At 43.0% G+C, this 21,534-nt stretch overlaps 1 protein-coding gene across 5 annotated transcripts in view; it reads left to right on the top strand.

Moving 5' to 3' along the window:
* The window catches only part of LTBP4 (latent transforming growth factor beta binding protein 4), a 1,311,633-nt gene that overhangs the window by 1,235,945 nt on the left and 54,154 nt on the right, over positions 1-21,534 (top strand). For 3 of the 5 annotated variants that reach the window (XM_078660635.1, XM_078660633.1, XM_078660637.1), the window contains 3 exons: positions 2,296-2,421; positions 3,678-3,803; positions 20,929-21,072. In XM_078660635.1, the coding sequence (XP_078516761.1) occupies positions 2,296-2,421; positions 3,678-3,803; positions 20,929-21,072 (396 nt within the window). The remainder of the gene's footprint in view (positions 1-2,295; positions 2,422-3,677; positions 3,804-20,928; positions 21,073-21,534) is intronic. The other 2 variants (XM_078660636.1, XM_078660634.1) reach the window with 1 other exon arrangement.

Raw genomic sequence — 21,534 nt, 5'->3', positions numbered from 1 at the left:
TCTTTCCAATCTTAAATACTTTCTTTTGATATATTTTCAATAACTTCCCTACTCCTCAAATACCCTCCCTCGAGATCTAATCTCTCCAATTTACCAACTCCAACCGTTCGTGTATAATAACCAATCTATCTATGCCTTAACAGACCAATATGTACCTGCAGTATCTTTGTCGTCTTGACCACTCAAACTTATGGCTGAACCACCGTTTCCAACATCCCATCATCTCAGGAAATCCCCCGCTTTTAAATCTAACATCTTTAGCCCCACCTGTAATCACTCCGGTCATGTGGTTTTTCAGCTCCACCCTACGTGCAGTCTCCATAATCGTTCAACCTATCCTGATCTGTCTACCAATGAACTTAAACCGTAATAGTAAAAAATGTTACGTGCTCCTTGTATAAACATCAATAAATCCCTTAGCAAAACACCTTTGTAATAAGAAATAAAAATAATAATACATCCTTGAATCATATAGTATGAAAAGTCTTTCTGTTGATGACTTCTTCTGTCCAGATGACATCTGTTTGGAAGAATCCTTGACGTAACCTTGTATTTTTGCTGCCAGTTTCATCGCGATTCATCCTTGTGGGTGCATTCAGAAGTGGAACAGCATTTAATATAATCACACTGAAAGGGGTCTGAAGCACTCCTGGTTTTTCCAAACTAAGGGGTCGATTAGGATGGCGGATGGACAAAGTCCGTCCGCCATCCTGTCTGGGGCAGGTACCGTCCGCCACAAGGGCGGAGGAACCGTGCCCCCAATTAGGATGCACCCGCCACAGTGGCGGGTGCATCCAGCATTTTTAACATTGCGGCGGACGGTGCATAAAGCACCGGCCGCTGCAATGTGAAAAATGCATGTTGTGTGTTTCACAGCACAACATGACAGGCACCGCGCGGTGCCTGACATGTTGTGCTGTGAAACGCAGGGGGGTACCATAGGTACCCCCCATGTGCACCCCCCACCCACCCCTTCACCCTGGGGGCCCGCAACGGGCCCCCAAAGCAGGAACCGTATGCCTTTTCGTGGCGGCGTTGCCGCTATGGAAAGGTATTCCCCTCAGGCCATCCTAATATGGCTGGCGGTGTCTGATAGACACCGCCACCATATTAGAGCTTTTCCGCCATGGTCGCAAGCCGACCGCAGCGGAAAAGCGGCGGACGGTCATCCCGTCCGCCACAGTCCCCCCCGCCATTGTAATATGGCGGGGGGAAAAAGATGCCGGACGGGCAAGGATGGCAGACGGATCGCCACCGCCTGCATGGCAGTGGCGATCCGTCCGCCATCCTAATGGAGCCCTTAGTTCCTTTGTTTTTGTTCAAGTTTGGCATGCATACACTCATTCACGCTCCTTTCCAAAAACGTGTGTTGCAATAATCATCCCAGGATTGTGACATGCAAGTTATCGTGTCACAGTGAGTTGCACAGCCTTCTTGCACATTTGCGAAATATTTACACGTAGTCAATAATTTTGTCAAAGTTCAGTCAAATTTTATTTGCATAATTCATCCAGCTTTATCCGTTACATCAAGGAAATGAAGATAAACTTTTTCAAGCATAGTAAATGACACTGGAATTGCCCATTCGGGCCCATTCTCAGGCATGTAATCTGTCTCCACTCCTCCTGCATATTTTTTCACCCAATGCATTTCGGTCTACCTTCAGGCCTTCCTCAGGGGTATCTATAAATATTGAAAGTACACGTCAGCCCAATACAATTCATAATCAAAACAAATTTCAAAAGCAAACTTTGTGTTCCTCTTTTTGGGAGTGTCATCAGCACCTAAGGATTGGCCAGGTTGCAGACCTGGTGATGACTAAACTGTGGGATTTGTCAGTCTTCCACCACCCTATTAATAGGGAAGAGAAGCACAGAGGAGGATGGATGGCAATTCTGGCCTCTGTGATATCTCAGGATTTTATTGGCAGAAACCCATTTACCACCCTCCTCTAATTAAGAGCTATTTTCTGCCACTTAATTTCCAGAAGAGATCATTGTATCCACTAATACATGAGCCTGAAGTGAGTCCTATCTGAATGTACAACTAGCTATTGCTTCTTATGTAAAGAAGCATTTAGATGGGCACTCAAGTGTTGGGGGCAGTGAGGATTATTTGCTTCAATATCATTATAGATTAAAAAGATGCAAGTGGAGGTTATGTGGTTTTGTGAGCATAATATTGAATCAACGAAAAGATTTGTGCAAGTTTATGATATTCTTGACTGATTTCTTAAAGTCATTACTGATATTTGCCCCTACACCTTTAAACTGAATATTTCTTGTTGTATTTCAGACATCAACGAGTGCCAGAACAGATCCATTTGTGGTGAGCACGCCATGTGCCAGAACCTGGTGGGCTCGTTCCAGTGTCTGTGTGACCAGGGGTATGAAAGAGCACAAGACGGTCGTCAGTGTATAGGTAGGTTGCTTGGAGGAGTTCAGTCAGACGATGGAGGTTCAAAGGCTACAGTCATTTGGAAAACACCGATTTTTTTAAGTAAAAACCGTAGTAATTAGTAAAGCATTTCATGTCTGGGCCAGTACTGACTTGATACAATGCAAAGAAAATGGAACTAATTATTGGCCATCATGGCCAACTCTTTGTTCCACACACGCCTTGCACCTGATTCCAAGACAACAAAAGTGATGACTGCATGGACCAACAGAGAAGGTCTAAGAGTTCTTATAAGTGTTGAGGGATCAGATGCCCCCAAACTTCAAGAGCATTGTCTGCTAGCATTGTTTGCATATAGTTTCTAGGGATGTAGAGGCTAATGGGTCAGATTTAAAGTATAACGTGGCGATTGCTACTATGGCAACGGAGGCTCATCCAACCAGGTGATTACCTCAGCCATAAAGCAAGCCACCTAAGGGGAAAAACTATGGTGGCTATTCCACCAGGCGAGTGAGACATGGTTGAACTTCGGTCACCATATGTGACTACTGGAAACAAACCCCAAAAGTGAAAGTGAATTGCCAGCCACTGCATTGCCAGCCATCACATTGCAATTGTCTCCAAGAAGCTGGGAGTTTTCTCTGAGTACATCTTTGATACTTAGGTCTACGTTGTTATGAGAAAAGACCATCATTCTAACAAAATTGGTACTTGATCAGTCATCTCAGATAGCGCATCTGATCCACCATTGTTTCTTCTATATCACCAGTGCCGGATGATTGACTCTGTTGCAGAGTCAATGAACCTTCCACAGTGGGGGTTGTCAGTCTGCGACCACCCTCTTAATATCTCAAGGGACACAGGAGAGGCTAATTGCATGTCTGGCATTTGTTGACAGAAGTTGCCTTGTAGTACTCATCTAAATGATGGTCCTATTGCAGCCGTTTTATTGCCAAGCAGAGCGGTGCATCTACCAAGAACACTGATTAAATTAGTCTCAAGTGAGTCCAATCTGCATGTACCACTAGTTATATTATGTTAGGTATATATTTACTAAATAAAACAACTGGAGTATTACAGGGAGATTATGGGCTTCCTTTTAGTCAATATGTATGCCTAGTAGAATGAAACAAGGGGCAAGTGAAGTGGTTCTCTGAGCATTCGTAGAATTCAATCAATAAGATGTAGGCAAGACTTTGATATTCTTGCCTATTGCTTCAACTTTAATGCCTCTGTACACCTCTACTTCTTCAAAGCATGTGCCTCATCTTCAATTGCAGACATCAATGAGTGCCAGAACCGATCGCTCTGCGGTGAGCACTCCATGTGCCAGAATCTAGTGGGCTCTTTTCAGTGTCTGTGTGACCAGGGATACGAGGGGACGCAAGACGGGCGGCAGTGTGTAGGTAGGTTGCTTGGGAGAATCCAGTCAGATGATGCTTCAATTGCCAAATTCACTTGGAACACTGTGATGTTTTTTATTTATCAAAGAAAGTGAAGACTTCAAACTACCAGTAATAAATACAGCGTTACGTTTGCACTACTCTCTCCAGACAATGCAAATACAAATTTAAGTAACCACAGGCCCCAATGGCCACGCGGTCAGAAGCGCAACTCATTTGAACCATTAGTAAAATAAAACAAATCTGTATTTAAAGTAAAAGTCCTAAATGAATACCATTTGCAGAGCATAATTTGTACCAAAAAAATGCCAGGGCCCTTGTCAGGAGGCCCCTGCAGCTTGCATCACCCATTACCCCTTCCATTGCTGCCAACAACAGTACAAACACGGCTACTAACCATCACACTGTACAAGTGTGATAATTCAGACTATTCCAGGCGGGCAGCAGGTCTTGGACATTTTAATGTATATTGAAGTAATAAACAACAGTTTTAGTGCTTATCTCTAAATTATTCAAACAGCGCCACCATGTGGCATAATGTCATTAGTGCCAGTGATGGCAATCAAGTGACGGTACTGCTCACCGGAAGTCACGGCTCAACTTAAGCACTGCCATTGAGTTAGTAAAGCAGGCGTGCTGTGTGCTAATCAATGATTAAAACAGCTCTTTGGATTTTAACTGGTTGTGGGTAGCTGCAAAGCGTTTTATACTTAAACTTTTTTCAAGGTTTCTGAAAAAAGACAAGCTCATTCTAATTTGAGTTGATATAAAAAAATCAAGTAAATCTGGGATTTTATTTTCACTCGGAGAATTCACTCACAAAAAATGAAAAATGTTCGCAAGAAAGATTCTAGCGCAATTAACTTTTATAAAGTTTACATGCTCTGGGTTAATTTGGCCAGATGATCTACTGTTGTGTTAACAGACTACCCATTTGCTGATGCACAACAAGGAGACCCATTCATGTCTCTCTGCAGTTGTTTCGCCCCGTGGTGCATCAGCAAAGGGTATAAATAAAGTTGTGTCTCGGACACAAGGCAGTCGTTAGCACCAGTGTTAATCAGCAACATGTGCGTGTCTGTACGTTTTTGGGGCCCCGCTGCACACGGATGTAGAATACAACAACCTGTACAACACGAGGTGGGACTGATCTCACCCATGCTCAACACCATTCTCTGCCCTACTCATCGCAGACAAGCTAACTTAGTTGGCCACTGCTGGAAGGCATGGATCCCCATCATCCCTCCCTTCACATCGATGCTGCAGACCCAGGCTCAAGACATACAAGAGCACTGCTGACTAACCCGTAGCAAAAGCGGCACAGGGATCCAGCACAACTTTGATCCTCAAAGTCTCCACAATCTGACCACCACCTCCTAGCCATCAGTGGCACTGCACCTCTTCATGCCAAAAGGCTTTTAGTTACACCTGTTCCCAGCTGCACTTTTTTCAAATGACAGTCTAGATATTCTCAGACAATACCGTGAGAGTACTGCATACTCAAGACACCAATGTCATATTGCCCAATGCTGCTGCAATGTTTCAACCATTTGATATGCTGTCTGCTTCCTCCTCCATTGCTGCACAGTAGTTTGAACATGGGTCTCAAGGTTTGAAAGCTACCTTGCAGCTACAAAAAAAAAATTGGCCAAACTTAAAACGTGGCCTAAATAAGAGAGGACACAATTGTTGTATTGTGTATTTCTGTACTAGTTGTTTTGTTGTGTTGTGTATAAGCGCCATTATTATTATGTTTATTTTTTGTTGAATTTATATTAAATATGATCTTTTGATATCATTTTGGTACATAGTTAATGCAAAATTTAGTTAGCACTGGGTTTTTCTTCTGTTTAATTATCTTTTGTCTATACTTTACTTCATTTGTTATTTTGGTTCATGAACCACTGTTTGGAATAGGGCAAACTGTGAAACAAGCATTGCTCCTACACTTAGGTTGTGATGAAGTTCTCATGTTGTTCCACAAACTGGTGGATGAAGGTTTAGATAATGAATATGACTCCACACACGCCACACTGAGGGACAGATTTATCAAGGTTTTCCATCTTTCTTGCACCACACAAGGGGGCCCAAGGGTGACGCAAAACCTAAGTGAGATTTATCAAGCCACGTAAGGCTTCCTTGAGTGGCCCTGCATGGCTTGATAAATCTAGAGTAGCGAAAGGCAGCGCAATTTGCTGCCTTGTGTTACTCTGCGGCAGGGAGGTGTTCCATTGGCGAAGTGTGGGTGTTTCCACACACCTATCCATGGAATTATATTAATTTCTCTGATTGTTTTTGTGCTCAAAAGGGTCCGTTCTGCACAAAAACAATCCTGCCTACAATGCAGGCACCCTTGCACCATGATGCAAGGATGACTGCATTGGTGCTAGGCAGCCAAAAGTGTGCCAGTGCTAGCACAGGGCAGGAATGCACTGTATAATTGTAAATAAAGCGCATTCCTGCTGTTTCTCTTTCACTCAGCACAGCAAGGTGGCTTGCTGCATTGTGCTGCGTCAAAGAATGATAAATCTGCCCCTCAATGTGCAGTTCAGCTCCCAAGCTAACACACACTATGAATGCTTTATCTTATGCACAACCAAGCAAGGCCCAAAAGAAACAACCAAAATCTGCTATACCCATCCCCAAGGGCTAGCCAGCATGTGTGGCTTCACAAACACAGAGAAATAAATTAGAGTGCAGATCATCCAAGTGTATGCTTGAACCAGCCCAAGGGATGTGGCAAGACAAGATGCCCCTGCCAGTAATGCTGATGCTTGTGAGATCTTATGAGCTGTTTGAAGCCTGGGCTGCTCACATAGAGGCATTGTTAGTCCATGAAAGCTGAGTCTTCCAATCCTGTAACATAAGTGAGTGGAACAGTAAGAAAGCTTTCAGTAAAGAAAAATGGCAGAGCCTGTGGAAGACATAGGAACCCTGCTAAGGACAGAGGGAAGAAATGCACAACCGACCACACAAAAAAGCTGTGAAGCATCTTGAATCGAAGCCTAAAATCATCCCAAATGTAGATACAGACAGCAAGTGGGTGAGTGAAGAAGAGCATGTCTCCCTCCTTTCAACTGTCTGAAACAATGATACACTGAAGAACCACACTCAGCCTCGCTGCCATCCCAACATTCAGGGTTCCAAAAGCAACTGCCTCATTGACAAAAGTGGCCAGTGTGCATCATGGTAAGATGTGACTAAGAAATGCAAGGATAGGGGACCTATGTTTTAAAGTCAGGGGATCAGACGATAACTCAAATAAATGAATGTCAGACAACATAAAAAACTGCCACGATACCCTCAGGCTAAGAGAGAGTTCGTAAAATTCATGTGCCTGCTAAACATAGTGGCCCACATAGCAGAACAAGAGGAAGATAACCTCGAGTGGGTTCTGTACAAGTTCCTGGGGGAATACCTTACAACCTGCGCATCTGCTGTATGGTAGGCCGCCTCTTGTTATGTAACCATACGAGGATCCCAGATGCTTTTGAGGCAGCTAGTGCCACTTTGAGAAGAAACCAATTAAACCAACTAGAAAGCCATAGGACGAAGGCGAAATGCAAAGACATACAAGTGGGAGACATTTTAACCCCTTCGCTGCGGGGCTTTTTCACCTGCTGTGCGGGGAGGGGGCCGCGCGCATCGCCGCCGTGCTTGTTACGAGCTCGGCTCGTCACGCTGCACGGCGGCGCTCCGCTCGTCATGACCACACCTGTTTTTGAACGTTCAGCACAGCGGGGAAATTATCCCCGCGTGCGAACGTTCCAACGGTCATGACGAGCTCAGCTCGTCATGAGCACAGCTCAACCGTGCCTCATGACGAGCTGAGCTCGTCATGAGCATGGAAAGTGTTAAGAATGAGTGACAAGGCAGGCAAGTTCCAAGCCTTCATTTGAGCCTAAACCGTGGGTAGTAACGCAAATAAGGGGAACCCATAGTGCTCCGAAGAGTCACTCACATAATTTGTAATTTGTCATGATTCAAGAAGCTGCGAGAAAACCCACAAGTGATTGAGACGCCTTCCCTGTGGCATCCCAGAGCTTTGACAGGAGGAGAGACCAGGGTCAATCCTAGGGGTCACAAGATGAACAAAAGTTCAACCACCATGCCAGAAGATGCAATACTGCAGTCTCCCAATGATCCTGCATGCAGTAACTCAGAACCCACCAAGCCTCAAACCAGGTTGGGCAATCACGCTATGCGATAAGGCCTGACACCCACCCCGCGTGAATGCGAACCAGAGTTTATAGTTTAGTTGAGCACCTTTGCTGAATACTGAGGACTTTTTGGTTGCAAGACTCTTTGATTCACTAATGTCTACATAGTTTGTGCTATCATCTTTGCTCCAGAGACATGTGTTTGTTTTATTTGAAAGTTTTGGAGGAATTTTGTGTACACAGACTAGCCCATTTTGTTGAAGCACAACTAGGCGACTTCTACACATCTCTCTGCAGTGCCTCTGCATCAGATATAAAAAGAAACTTGTGACCGGAACATAAGGCAGTCCAGAGTGCCCGTATTAACAAAAAAACTGTGTGCTCATGTCTTTATTGTGACCGCTGTACGCAGATGTAGAATGCAACAGTCCTCCAGGCCAGCAGAGTCTATTGCCTCCACTCAGTGGTGGCTGGCATCAACAAGCAGTTGGGCACGTGCGTGCAAATATTATTATTAAAAATAAAACTTACCTGAACCAACGTCCTACGCTCTGGACCTCTTCTGAGGAACTGGCTGCTGCAGTACGGGCACCAGTCCTGCCGCTGCTCTCATGATGTGAGAGCGGCACTCTGATTGGAGGGAGTGCCCTTACTGGGCACTCCCCAGTGCCCTGGAGCCCTGCACTTACTCTAACCCAACACTCTAACCCAATTGACAGCTGGGTTAGGGATTTCAAATCGCACATGTCTGGCTGGCCTTCGCAAGGAGGCTGACAAAAAAGACATGCGTACATTGAAAAGTGGTCTAACAGCCCATCCTCCTCCCTGCTACTGTCTTTCAGCAGGTGCCCTGGCCACATCCTGATGCTTCGTTCAGGATAGGAGGAGAAAAAATAAAATGGTAATGAGTTCCCATTTTAATTTTCATCTTTGGTGGTAATTTAAGTGGGGCGACGCTCCTCTGCTCCAGCGGAGGAGCCGCCCCTACCTCCACTTCCCGGTATGAGGCCCATCCTCCCATTTTAGAGATCTCTAAGCGTGTTGTGTTTTTCCTTTTTCGTCCGGCTAGTGATTGATTTCCCTTTTGAGGCTTGCCATGCCTCTCATGGTGGATCTGGCTTAGTAAACTAATGATGATCGCCCTTCCTTAAATAGGAGAGGGTGACCCTCATTATGACCTGTCCGCCATGTGTCACACATGTGGCCAGGTCAAGACTTTTAACTGGTGAAGCTAGCTGAGACTTCACTGGCAGAAATGCTGTGGAGTGCCCCTTCTAAATGGAACATTCAAACCACTAATTTGCTGTGGCGGGTAAACCACACTGCTCTGCCAGACCTCCAGGGGCAGCTCATCCGCTAAGGCGCAGGAGCGTCGCCCCACTGCTCTTAGAGCAATATAAAAGGGAAAAATAAAATGATATTAACTTTGTTATTATAATTTTATTTTTTGTCGCTGTGGGCAGGTTTATGGCAGGGCAGGGTTGGTGGCTTAGGGAGGAGGAGTGATTTGTGCACACTAAGTGCACATGACTGCTTGGCCGGCCATCTTGGGCCTACCAAAAAAGTCATGCGCACTTTGCATGTTCTCCACCGGGCTGATATGCACAGCCTAGTGCGGAACATGCACAGGCTCCCTGTCCCCATCTGAGCGCCAATCCATGGTTCTCAAACCAATCACAGTGTTGCATTGTAACATTTTGATTGGCTTTGGGGTGCCTGTTTGCTTCCTGCTTCTTACGGACTGGAGTCAGGAAGAGAACAGAGGAAGAGACGACAAGGAGAGATGGCGGAAAAGGTAAGTGTTTTAAAAATATATATTTTTCAACCTCCCCATCCCCCCTCCCTGCCTCGCCACCCTGTTCCATACCAGCCGCCACTGCAAAACTCTAAATGAAGGCCTAATTATTCTTGATGCATAAACAGACATGCAATCCATATTTTATGCCTTATTACTATTGTAAATCAGTTCATGTTTACTACATTAGCATTTACAAATTGGTAATGAAAGCAGCAGGTCTTAGTGTATCTTGAATGATATTTAAAACATCTACCAATAAAGGGATGAACAGGAACATCTCCAGAGTTTCTACCACAATCCTCAAAACGTCTTTGTTGAGGCATATGATGGAGGAGCCAGTCCTAACTTAGGAGACATTTATGTAAAATGGATAGAAAGCAACCAGCTTAAAAAAATATGTTTCCAGATGAGGAAATGTGTATTGATCCAGCTATCAGGCAGTAAAACGTTCAGCAACACAGGGGTGGGGCTGGGGACAGGGGTTACAAACACAACTCCTCAGGCTTATTTATCTTAGGTTTCCAATGTGCCAGAGTTGTCTGCTATTTCATGTTGTCCTTGAAGAGGACTTGCTTTGACACAAAACAGACACCCAAGATTAAATTTTCCAATTATATATCTCTCATGGTTGTACTCATCATAGTATCAATTGTCGCGCATACACAAAAATGTGACAGGAGGCCAGCTTACCCTTGAGGTGCCATAGCGTCTAGTTCCATATGTTGAATACTTTCCATGGGTGTGTGTCTGTGTGCTCTTTAAGAGGACTTCCCATTATTGAGACAAAAAGGACATACACTTCATAATATCACATTCTCTCCACAACTATGTGATGAACCCTGTCCTGAATTTTCAACCATGAAGGTCTGCTAACATGGGATTGTTTCTTTCTTGGACAGAGCTGGAGCTTGCACTGTGAGGAGTTTCCAGGAGGTAGTTCTTTATGTTTAAGATGCGACTGGCACTTTGCGTGCTTCCATTGTGTAGCTCTAGGTGCATCTTGGTGTCCAGGGGCCAGCCTAGTAATTTGGAGTATACATTTAGCATTGTGGAAGTCTAATCAACCAATAAGTGAACCACTGTACATTCCTGCATAGTGTCTCATAGATTTGGAGAGGGACAAGAGTAAGCATTCTGTCCGATTCTAGGTGCGTTATGATGGAAGTGATGTAATGTTCTGTTTTGACTCTAAGGTAAGTTGAGAATTGTCTGCATATTGGTATGTAGAGATGTCAATTTTTTGTTAGACTCCAGAATGTTTCAGTGCAAACTCCAAAGGCAGTCAGTCACAAATACTTTATTCGATTTTCACCAAGTAAAAAAATCATAAAAGCAGTACATAGTAAACAAATTACACATTATAAATATACACAATAAATAGTTATAAAAACAGTATTAAATCCTAGTATGGTGATAAATCGATAATTAATAAATTCATAATAGATTCCGTGATTTTACGACGCTTTTTAAAAACATTGACATAGTGCTAATACATAGGGGGTTTCCTAATTGTTGGAGATGTAAATAAGCTGGCCTACATTGCCTCCAAGCCCCGTCTCTAAGATAAGATTTCAACCATCTCGCCCGTTCTTTTTTATACAGTTTACAAAAGAGTACCAAATGGAAGGTAGACTGAATAGATATGTTGTCGCATGGGCATAGGGCCAGAGTTCTTTTCCAGTCATTTTTCTCCGGATATGAGACCAGGCGGTGAAATATATTGAACCTGAATCTAATTAGGACAAAACGCTCAAATCCCAAAGTGGACAAAGTTAGATAGGGTTGCATTTTGAGGGTAATCAACAGTGGCTGATGTTCGAGAACAGTTCTTTTGCTGACTTCATTCCCAAACCTTAAAGTATTAAAATGGTCCATGCACAGATTTTTTAAGGTTTTTTTAGGAATTTTCACAATTAATTCCGGTTTATCATACCATTCTGGCTTGTCAATGTCCGTCAGGGCTTTCCTCACATACTCAAGCCATTTAATTCTTTTTGCGTTGGTTAAATTCTTAACATCCAGAATAATTTCTCGATTGAGAGCCAGTTCTTGCGTTGCCCAAATTCTCCTCCAGAGTAGGATTGGCTGGATTTTAATCAGATCTGTCAAATAGTCCATACCTATTTCTACATGACAATTATAATTTGACATACTTTTCGGGAGGGACAGAAGGTAGCGAAAAAAATTGTTTTCAATAATCTGGAGCACCGTCACATCATGATATCCCCATATCCCTGCCCCATACAGGGCGATGCTTCTACATTTAGCCACATATATGTTAAGCATTATACCAGGTTGTTTTCTACCCAATTTACTGGCAAAATGCTTTATCGCCGCAACTGAGCGTTTAAATGCTAACGCTCTGTTTTTTACCTCGGGGCCCCAACCCCCTGTTGCCTCGATTGTGACCCCTAAGTATGGAAATGTTTTTGTGGCTTGTAGTAGGGTGCCTGCCGCCTTAAGTTGTTTACATCTGGCTCCTCCTTTGCCAGAAGCCATCACAAAAGACTTTTTTGCATTCAGGTTGAGGCCCCTCTCTTCCATGTATGTTATATATCTATGCAATACTTTTTGTGCGCCGACCTTTGTTCTTGCCATCAACACAGCGTCATCCGCATACAAAAGGGAGCTGATCTGCGTATTCCCGGCCTTGGGAGAGTCAATGTTGCTGGCACCCAATTCCCTCTCCAAGCTGTTAGTGTAAAGAGAGAAAAGGAATGGGGCCAGCACACACCCTTGCCTCACCCCCTTCCGTATGCGAAAAGACCCTGTGCATTCCCCCCCCAGCCCATACCTTACTCTGGCAGAGGCATTCGAATATAATTGTCTTAGGAAGAGAACTATCGAAGAATCCACTTTCATTTCTTCTAATGTCGACCACAGTTTATCATGTATCACACAATCAAACGCCGACGAAAGGTCGACGAAGATTGCGTAGAAACACCCCTCTTTTGCACTGATATATTTCCCCTGCAAAAGAACAAAGTTTAATACTTGTTCCACCGTGCCCATCCCTAGTCGGAAACCATATTGTACTGGGGTCAAGATATTTTGATCTTCAGCCCAGTCCTGGAGCCTAGTCAGGATTACTCTTCCTGCAATTTTTACTATTGAGTCCAGTAGTGATATTGGTCTATAATTTGATGGGCTTTCCCTATCCCCCTTTTTGTATATAGGGATAATCAGTGATTCTGCCCAGGTTTTAATGAAACCAATATCACAACATGCCCCCATTACACGTAAACATACAGGTGCCCAGAGATCTATGTTCATTTTGTAGAGATCACTTGGGATTCCATCTGGGCCCGGGGCTTTATTGTTTTGAGATGATTTAATCGCAACCTTGACCTCCTCTAAATCGAACTCTAATGGGATCGGGTGATATTTACTTGGTAATTGTGGCTCGGTTAGCGGGTCACAATACAAATTAGAGAAAAACTCTACCCATGCATTTTCATCAATAGCTATATCTATTTTAACTATCGCCTTGTTATTCATAAATGGTGAGTTAACTACCTGCCAAAATTGCTTAGGGTCTCTACTTTCCGCTGCCTCCAATAAGTCTTGCCAAGCCTTCTCCTTGATTGCTTTCTTCCTTTGATCTCTTGTAACCTTATACGCTTTCCTTAATACTCTAATAGTCTCAGGATCCCTTACTGGATCTTTTAGGGCCTTTTTTAGCGCATTATGCGCCTTAGTGCATTCAGTATTAAACCACCCCGTTGGAGTGTTTTGCTTTTTTATGCACTTTCTGGTCAGAGCACCCTTTATAGCTTCCGTAATGATAAGAAAGGCCTCCAGTATTTCTCCACTTGTGGGATTATCCTCTAAGCATACAAGTAGCGATGGGAGAGCGTCATGGACTATTCTTTGCATAATTTTTCCCGGGTCTGCCATGCTCCATTTTAGAGCAATACCATTTCGTCGTGCTACCTCTAAGTTCTGGGTCCATGTTAAAATCTCAGTTAGTGTATTTATTTTAACATCCTGCATGTTAAGTACCATCTTTAATGGCAAGTGATCGCTCAGACCCATAGCAAGGGTTTCAAAATTCATAACATTACTACCAAACCTATTTGGTAGAATTATGAAATCAATAGTTGACTGTAGTCCTCTTGCCATAAAGGTTGAAGTAAAGTCAACCTTTGGGTAACATAGCCTATTTGCAAACCCTAGATCAAGCTTGGCCATAATATCATTTAGGATTTCCCCTTTAGAATGATGAGCGAAATGACTACTATCCCCTTGTTCCCCCACCCCATATTCTGCAAAACCACGTGTCACTAGTACATATATTTACGTTAAAATCACCAACCCAAATCCAGATTAATTCCTTCCCTTTCAAGGGTTTTACCTCCCTCATTTCTTTGTATACTTCCATTAGTACTTCCCTGAAGTGTGCATTTTCGATATTGTTATAGAAATTAATAACTATCAACACACTACTGCCATTTAAATCAATCGTGACAAATTGAAAGTAGGGTGACGTAGATCTACCTATACTAGTGCTGGTGTTTAAACGGTTGGACACGTAAACGCATAGACCCCCTTTATTCCTGCCATGGTTGGAAATTACTGCGGGAACATAAAAAGTTTTAAATCCCTCTATATGCACCTCCTTTAAAGCCCAGGTTTCCTGGATGCAGAGTATGTCAATACTGGTTACGAACTCACCCCAAAGAGTTTCTGTCACTTTGTTGGCAATCCCACACACATTCCACGTTACTACATTTATTAGCCGTTCTTTTGTTCTAGTTATCAGGTTTGCCTCACCCCCAGCATTCTTCCTAGCTTCCCTCTCTGTTGAGATTTCATTACCCTTATCCTTTATACAATTTGCCTTTTTAATTTTGTTCATCATCCCTATTTCAGTGTCTAGAGTCGTGTTTCTTTTTCTTCCTGGACCTTTGTCAGATGTTGGACTCTTATGTGTAGTTGGCTTATCCCTCACCTTATTTTCTTTTGTTTTAATTTTAGATTTAATAAGTCAATCATTTGAGTCTAGGCCCGAAAGTGGTTCAAAGAGATTATGAAGAGGAATATTCCAATAAGAATTTGGGTTTGTATGGTGATATTTATTACCTAAACCATACTCAAACTCATTGGAATGAAAAGGCAAAAAGGTGGATGGGAGGTCATGGTACCTGTAATGGTTATTACCTAGGCCATACTCAAACGGGTTGGGATATTGCGGCAAGGGGGTAGGTGGCAGATCGTAATACCTGTCCCTACTTAGGCAGTGTCCAAGTCTATTGGGGTAATGTGGCAGAAAGCCGGGTGGCGGCTCATTGTACCTGTGCCTATCTAAGCTGGGTTGTTGTCTATAGTTAGCTGGTGCACGGGAGTTATGATGACTCCTTTTTGGAGGTTGGGTACGGGGCTTCATCATACCTTGAGGATAGAAATAACTCAAATTTCGGGTGGCTACAGAGCCATCCTGCCTTCCCGAAAACCAATCAGAGATATGGTTAACTACCCTGTGATCCCTGAAATTTATGATGATTACATCACCTTCAATTTCTTTTGGTCTCACGCCCACCCAGTCACAGCGTCTAACAGATATAATCTCCCCATTTAAATGTGCTGGGAGTGGTCTGTTAGCCTTCAGCCAGTGGTTTACTTTGTTTTTTAGGGATGTATCTGGCTCTATACTACCCTCTGTTAACTTGGGGACCCCAGTCATTATAATGACATAATTTAGTGACTCGGGGGGTAGATCTACATTTTTAAGATGTTTTGTTTTGTATCGAGTTTGAGGTGGGTTAGTTGTTCCCCTTGTCTCTACCACTGCGGGGGCCTTTTTTGTCATAGTCATAGCTTTTCCCTCCTGGGGTGTCAGAGTTCCCGTCGGTGTCACCCTTTTATCGTTATGAGTTAAAGTTGTTAGTGGCTGAACCTTGGTGTGAGTCACTATGTTCTGTGTTAAATGCGTGTCTGCTTGACCATTTTCTCCCCCGTTGCTCTGTCCCATGGCACCGGTTGTTTGGATCTCCAATATACGATCCACGGTTTTACCCAGCATTTTTACCCTCTCCAAGATAGGGAGCATAAAGGATCTAAGAAGATGTTCAATGTCCTCTATAAGCCCTCCGTGTGTCTTGCTAAATAAAGGCACACTCTCCCCTGTTTGTGTCTTAATTGGTACTTCTTTCACGGTGGCCTTGAGGGTTTTATTATTAGAGTTCTTTGGGGGCAGTGGCGCTTTTATGGATTCAGGCCTTTTTCTATTCCCAGTCTTTCGCGCCTTTTTCCTTGGCGGGGAATGACAAACTTCGCCACTTTTCTTACTCTGTATGGTACCAGCTGCAGGTTTATCTGTGTGTTTATTCCCTTGTTTCCCCTCTTTAGAAGGGGATATGGCTACGGGCAAGGTGTGACATACCGCATCTGCATCCAGGTCTATTAATGAGAGCGATACAATAACCTCAGCTGAAGTCCGTGAATTTTGGGTGATAATAATTGGGCTAACGTGCTCCTTTTGTGTTATTGCAGGTGGACCCTCTTTAAAAATTAGAGGGATATCATTTGTATTGAATAGGTCTGAATCTGTCTCACCCACTATAGAGTTATTTGGCGTTGAAGTAACCTCAGTTACGGCGGATAGTAAGGGTGTCTGTTTAAGTAATTCGATCGAAAGGCAAGAGTAACCCTTGGGGGACATCGAAGGTCATATTAAAAGGTGAATGTCAATGTTTATTTATTGACAGGTTGTTTTCTGTTTCCATTGTGGAAATGACAAGTTGATCATTCTGAACCACTGGGACCCAGACTCCACCCAGACAGAAATATTGACAGTTTCTGCTAGTATGATGGTGTTTAGAAACTGGATAACATTCCTTACAGTTCATCAAAGGAGAGGGAGAGGTTGAATGTTTGCTGTTTAGCATTGGATGTAGATTTGAGTGCACTTAGTACACTTGCAAATGTAATTGCTAAGATTTATCACCTGATTTTATGTGTTTTATTTGAAACATGACAGCACATTCTTGATATTCTTAAAGGGTGTGGAACTGCAAGCAATTTAAGGCTGGAGGTCTGTCCTACAGCTCTGATGAGCTTCATGAGATGGCTGTTTGCCATGCCTAAGTGGGTTATGAAAGAAGCAGCTTTAGGCTCTCTTATGTGCAATTTGCACTACTTTTTCACAGCTCATAGGCTGTTCAGAATCTCTTTGAATACACCTTGAATGCTATGCCTTTCCTGCATCAGTAACCCTTTCTATTGAGTGCAGCTGAGGTTCGACGAGCAGATTTCTTCATTTGTTTTAAAATTTGTCGATGTTAGTGGGGCCGGTTCATTGAAATTTCTTATCCCTGGGGCGCGGTAGTGTGTTAAGATGTAATTTGTGTGAATGCCTTCAATAGGCACAGCTAGATAGAATGTTATTAAGGTATCTTGATATTAGGTATATTGGAAACGAAAGATTTCGTATTTCAGACCAAAATTTCTTTTCAGTTAGTTTTACCTGTGGTTCTTGTGAATCCAAAATTAAGTGTGAAGTGATGCCGTAGATAGTCTGGCGGGTGAACCAAAGTTGCATTCAGGCACACAAGAGAGAAGGATTTAATGGTGAACAGGTTCACTATTGAGCCTTTGTAATATTTTGGTGTAGTGCAGTTGTGGAGAAGGTTATTATTTTGAAGGAACCATGTGAAAGTTAAGACTGTCACTTACTCTCCCTTCTCAGGTCTAAAATTCTTTATCTGGTCGACTCCTTTATTTTACATAAGCAATAGTACGCTGCTGTGAGTGGAATAACAGGAATGGGCATCTCTCTTTCTTAGTTTCCATGAATAAGTTCCCCCAGTTCTTGAAGAACCTAATAGCCTCTATTGGAAGATTTGTCTGTAAAGTACACCATTGAGATACTTAATAAGTGAAATAAAGTGATCTCTACTAGTGCCTCCATTCTATTCGATTATTGCTAATCTCTATAAGAGAAAAGCAAACTTTCACACATAAACTACCAAGTAAATGCATCTGGCATAAATATATTACTAAGCATAAGTATCAGGCAAGTATAATCTAGCATAAACTAAAAACACAACATTTAATTCTAATATAAATTTAGATATTGTTGTTCTTCAGTACCAAAATTAATAAGCCTACATTTTGGAACGTAACCTATAGTTTGTTAAGATGATAAACGTCTGGTTCATTGAATTAAAAAGATAAGCTGCGTTGGCCTCTTTAATGAAGATGCAATTTAGTTTTAAAATAACCTTGGCTTTCAGCTTCAAGTTGTTTTTGTGATTGTAAGAAATAAATCCTGGATAATTTAATGCATCCAAAGCGGTCTCAGTTTTAGGTGGTTTCTTGCTGTGATGTGCACATGCAATACAATAACCAATTATTGATTTATATTGTTAGGAAGAGCAATACTGGTTATCTTCCTTGTACCCTCAGATGCTATTCACCCTTTTGTCAGTCTGGTTTTCTATGGGACTGGATTTACAGCACATGAGGAGGCTCTGAAAGTTTGCTCTGCTCAAGTTGTCAGCTGTAGAAATATTACAGAGCATGATTAAAACTATGAAGTAGAAATGACCTGGTTTGGTGTTGGGTGCTTGTTGATGTTGGGAGGTGGAGTTGGGAACAGTAGCTTCAAAAGTATTTATGAGTTGGTTATGTCAATTGGCTGATATTTGAAGTAGTTCACATTACTGGGCTCAATGCAGAGTTTTCTTTTTACCAAACTTGGCAAATAGTCTTGAAATTGGTGAAGTTGAATTTAAATGTTTCAAAATAGTTTGGACTCGGATTATGATTTTAACCCTTGTCATTAAGGTTATTAGTTGCGGCGGCATTATTATCTTCCGAAAGTTTGGTAGCATGTCATGTACCCAAGATTTACTCAGCACTGAGTAAACCTCCTGGTAGGCTTGAAACCAGCCTAAACTTCATGCTGTTGAAGATTAGGTTTGTAAATGCCATGCCATTTCTGATGCTTTCAAATTATCCGCAATTATGGTTTTAGGATAGTGCCTGTGGGAATCTTTGTTAAAATTGTTCCTGTTGTTCTTTTGAGAGGCACAGAAAGAAAATCAAATGCAGGTGGAGGACTTGAAGATGTTTGTTTTGGGGGAGGAGGTCTCTTAGGGACTTCAAGGTGAGTTGGGACTTTAATTAGAAGATTAATATGACGGCTGGCCAAACAGACATGCACACTTATAGGTGCCCACCACTCCTCCTCTATGCCATGGCCCGGCCCCACCCCACTCCACCCCACCCAATAGTCATTGCGATGTCAGAGAGCGATAAATAAAATGATAATAACATTGTGTTATTATCATTAGATGTATCCTCTGCTCGCTTTGGGCAGTGGGGCGACGCTCCTCCACCATTACAGAAGAACCGCCCCTCAACCCAAACCATGACATCTACAACACCCCACAGAAGCCACCATAGGAGAGCGGAGTTTGGCATCCCTCCTCTCATCTACCTACATTTAGTCAAGGGGTCGATCCTTATTCAATCTACAACCGCCATATCCTCGATGTCCAGGACTCCTACCATTAGTCAGTCATTCTAAGCTACACCTCCCACACCACAGTCCATACAGTATGATGTTTGCGGGGGGTAATGCCTGCTGAAGTAAATCTGTTTCCCCGCCCCTCAGCTCCAGTTCCTTTGATGTGTCAAAGTGAGTGAATTGCAAGCATACAAGAGCTGCATCCTGATGAATTGGTGATGCAGCCTAATCAGAGGGTCCAAAGCCTGATACATTCACCAAGAATAACACCATAATTCCTCCCTTGATTGAACTGTGCCATAATTGTTACAGATTTGTGTGCAAGGAATGAGAAGGCTAATTTGTTCAAATGCATAGCTGATGTATGAACGGGTTCATATTGGTTAGAAGACAAGTATCATCATCAATCAATAGCATGAATAAAGTGATCAAATTGAAGCGAAAAGAAAAAAAATGAAAACAAAGTAGGTAGCTCCTGCCAGATCCACAGGATCAATCAATCAACCAGATTTTGTATAGTTCTGCTAATCACCCGCAAGGGTATCCAGGCGCTGGGATTCTGCTGCTGAAGGTGGGATCAGTTGAACAGCCAGGTCATGAGTCCCTATCTGAAATCTGGGAGGGAGGGTGAGGGTTTGGAGGTCCAGGGGGAAGTCGTTCCAGGACATAGTGGGGAGGTAGGAGAAGGAGCATCCTCCACTGTTGCTATGGTGAAGGGATGTACGAAAAACAATGATGAAAATGATTTAGAAATGTGTTATTAGTGCCCCAGTGTTTTACAAGATAAATAGGAAGCATACTATTTGTTTCCACACAAGAGTTTGATTATGGAGCATGTGCTTTTTCTGAGTTAATTTGGCCTTGTTACCAGTAGTGGCTGGCAGGGAATCAGGGCAGAGGGGCAGGGGAGAGGGAGGGTGACGGGAGAGACAAATGAAAAGTAAAAAATAATCTACTCACCTCTTCCGCCGGCCTCGTCTCTCCTCCACTTCTCAAGTCCCGGAACCAGGAAGCACCCAGGCTCCCCATAGTCAATCACAACACTGCAATACAGCATTGTGATTGGTCTGAGCGCTGTGGATCGGCGCTCAGATTAGGACTGGGGGCCTTCACATGTTCCCCACCAAGCTGTGTAATGTGGCCTGGTGGAGAACATGCAAAGTCTGCAGGACTGTTTGGCCGGGCCAAGACAGCCGGCCAAGCAGTCATGAGCACTTGGAGTGTGCAAACCACTCCTCCCCCTGTGTCTCCAGGCGAACCCCGCCCGCCCTAACCCAGCCCTGAACCTGCAAAAAATAAAATGATAATAACTGTGTTATTATTATTTTATTTTTTCTGCTCAAAGAGCAGTGGAGCGACGCTCCTCTGTCTTAGTGAAGGAGCCGCCCTTTTTTGTTACAGTGGTTATTTTACTCTCCCTCTATTAGGAGGGCTCAGATATTCAAGGCTACATTGGAGTAAAGGTATTGACTGCACTGGGATTACAGACTTTTGATGAATCTCTTGAAGAATTTTTTTACAGTATGTCAATATTTTCAAAAAGTAAATGCCATTTTGCGGGATTACATTGAAAAAATTACATAGTTACACTTCCCTAGAAATCACAATGCTGTTATCTATCCAAGTGCATTTCATTTATATGAACAAATCAAAATTGGATGGTAAGCATGGCACACGTCTTTGTCTTTTTTTCTCCAGATATGAATGAGTGTCAGACTTTGCATGGGGTCTGTGGCATGGCCATATGTGAGAACGTGGAGGGCTCCTTCCTCTGTATCTGTCCTACCAGCAACGAGGAGTTTGACCCCATGACTGGGAAATGCATCAGGCCCTCCAGAGCAGGTAATGTAACACATCTCTTTAATATCCGTTATCAAAGAACCAACTAAACATTTCAGTATTATAAAGGCTTTGCTTTGAAAATCTTTTGCTAAAACTTGATATTGTGGGTGATTTGTGAAGAAAACGAATTGTGATAAAGGTGATTCTCCAGTATTAGGGGTGTCTTTCATAGATTCACATGCCTGAATCATTCCCCGTCGTCGGAGTAGGAGTCTCACGGTATATAAAAAAACAATAAAATGCCATAAAATATATAGCAAATATCAGAAATACCAAACCAGGAAGTAAGTAGCCCCAGCTACAGCAGAAAAAACTTCCATACTCGTGACCATCCTAGTCATTATGTGTTAGTCCAAATTGCAGCCAATCAGGCGACAGCACCCACCAGAATGTTCTCCCCAGAGGCTCAGGCTCTCAGATTTTCTACCGCACGTTGTGTGAAGGGAGTCTCCCTGAGCTCTG

The sequence above is a fragment of the Lissotriton helveticus genome, chromosome 9, assembly GCF_964261635.1.
Source record: "Lissotriton helveticus chromosome 9, aLisHel1.1, whole genome shotgun sequence".
NCBI lineage: Eukaryota > Metazoa > Chordata > Amphibia > Caudata > Salamandridae > Lissotriton > Lissotriton helveticus.
The sequence above is the reverse complement of the archived record's forward strand: the minus strand, read 5'-3'. Positions and strand labels throughout refer to the sequence as shown.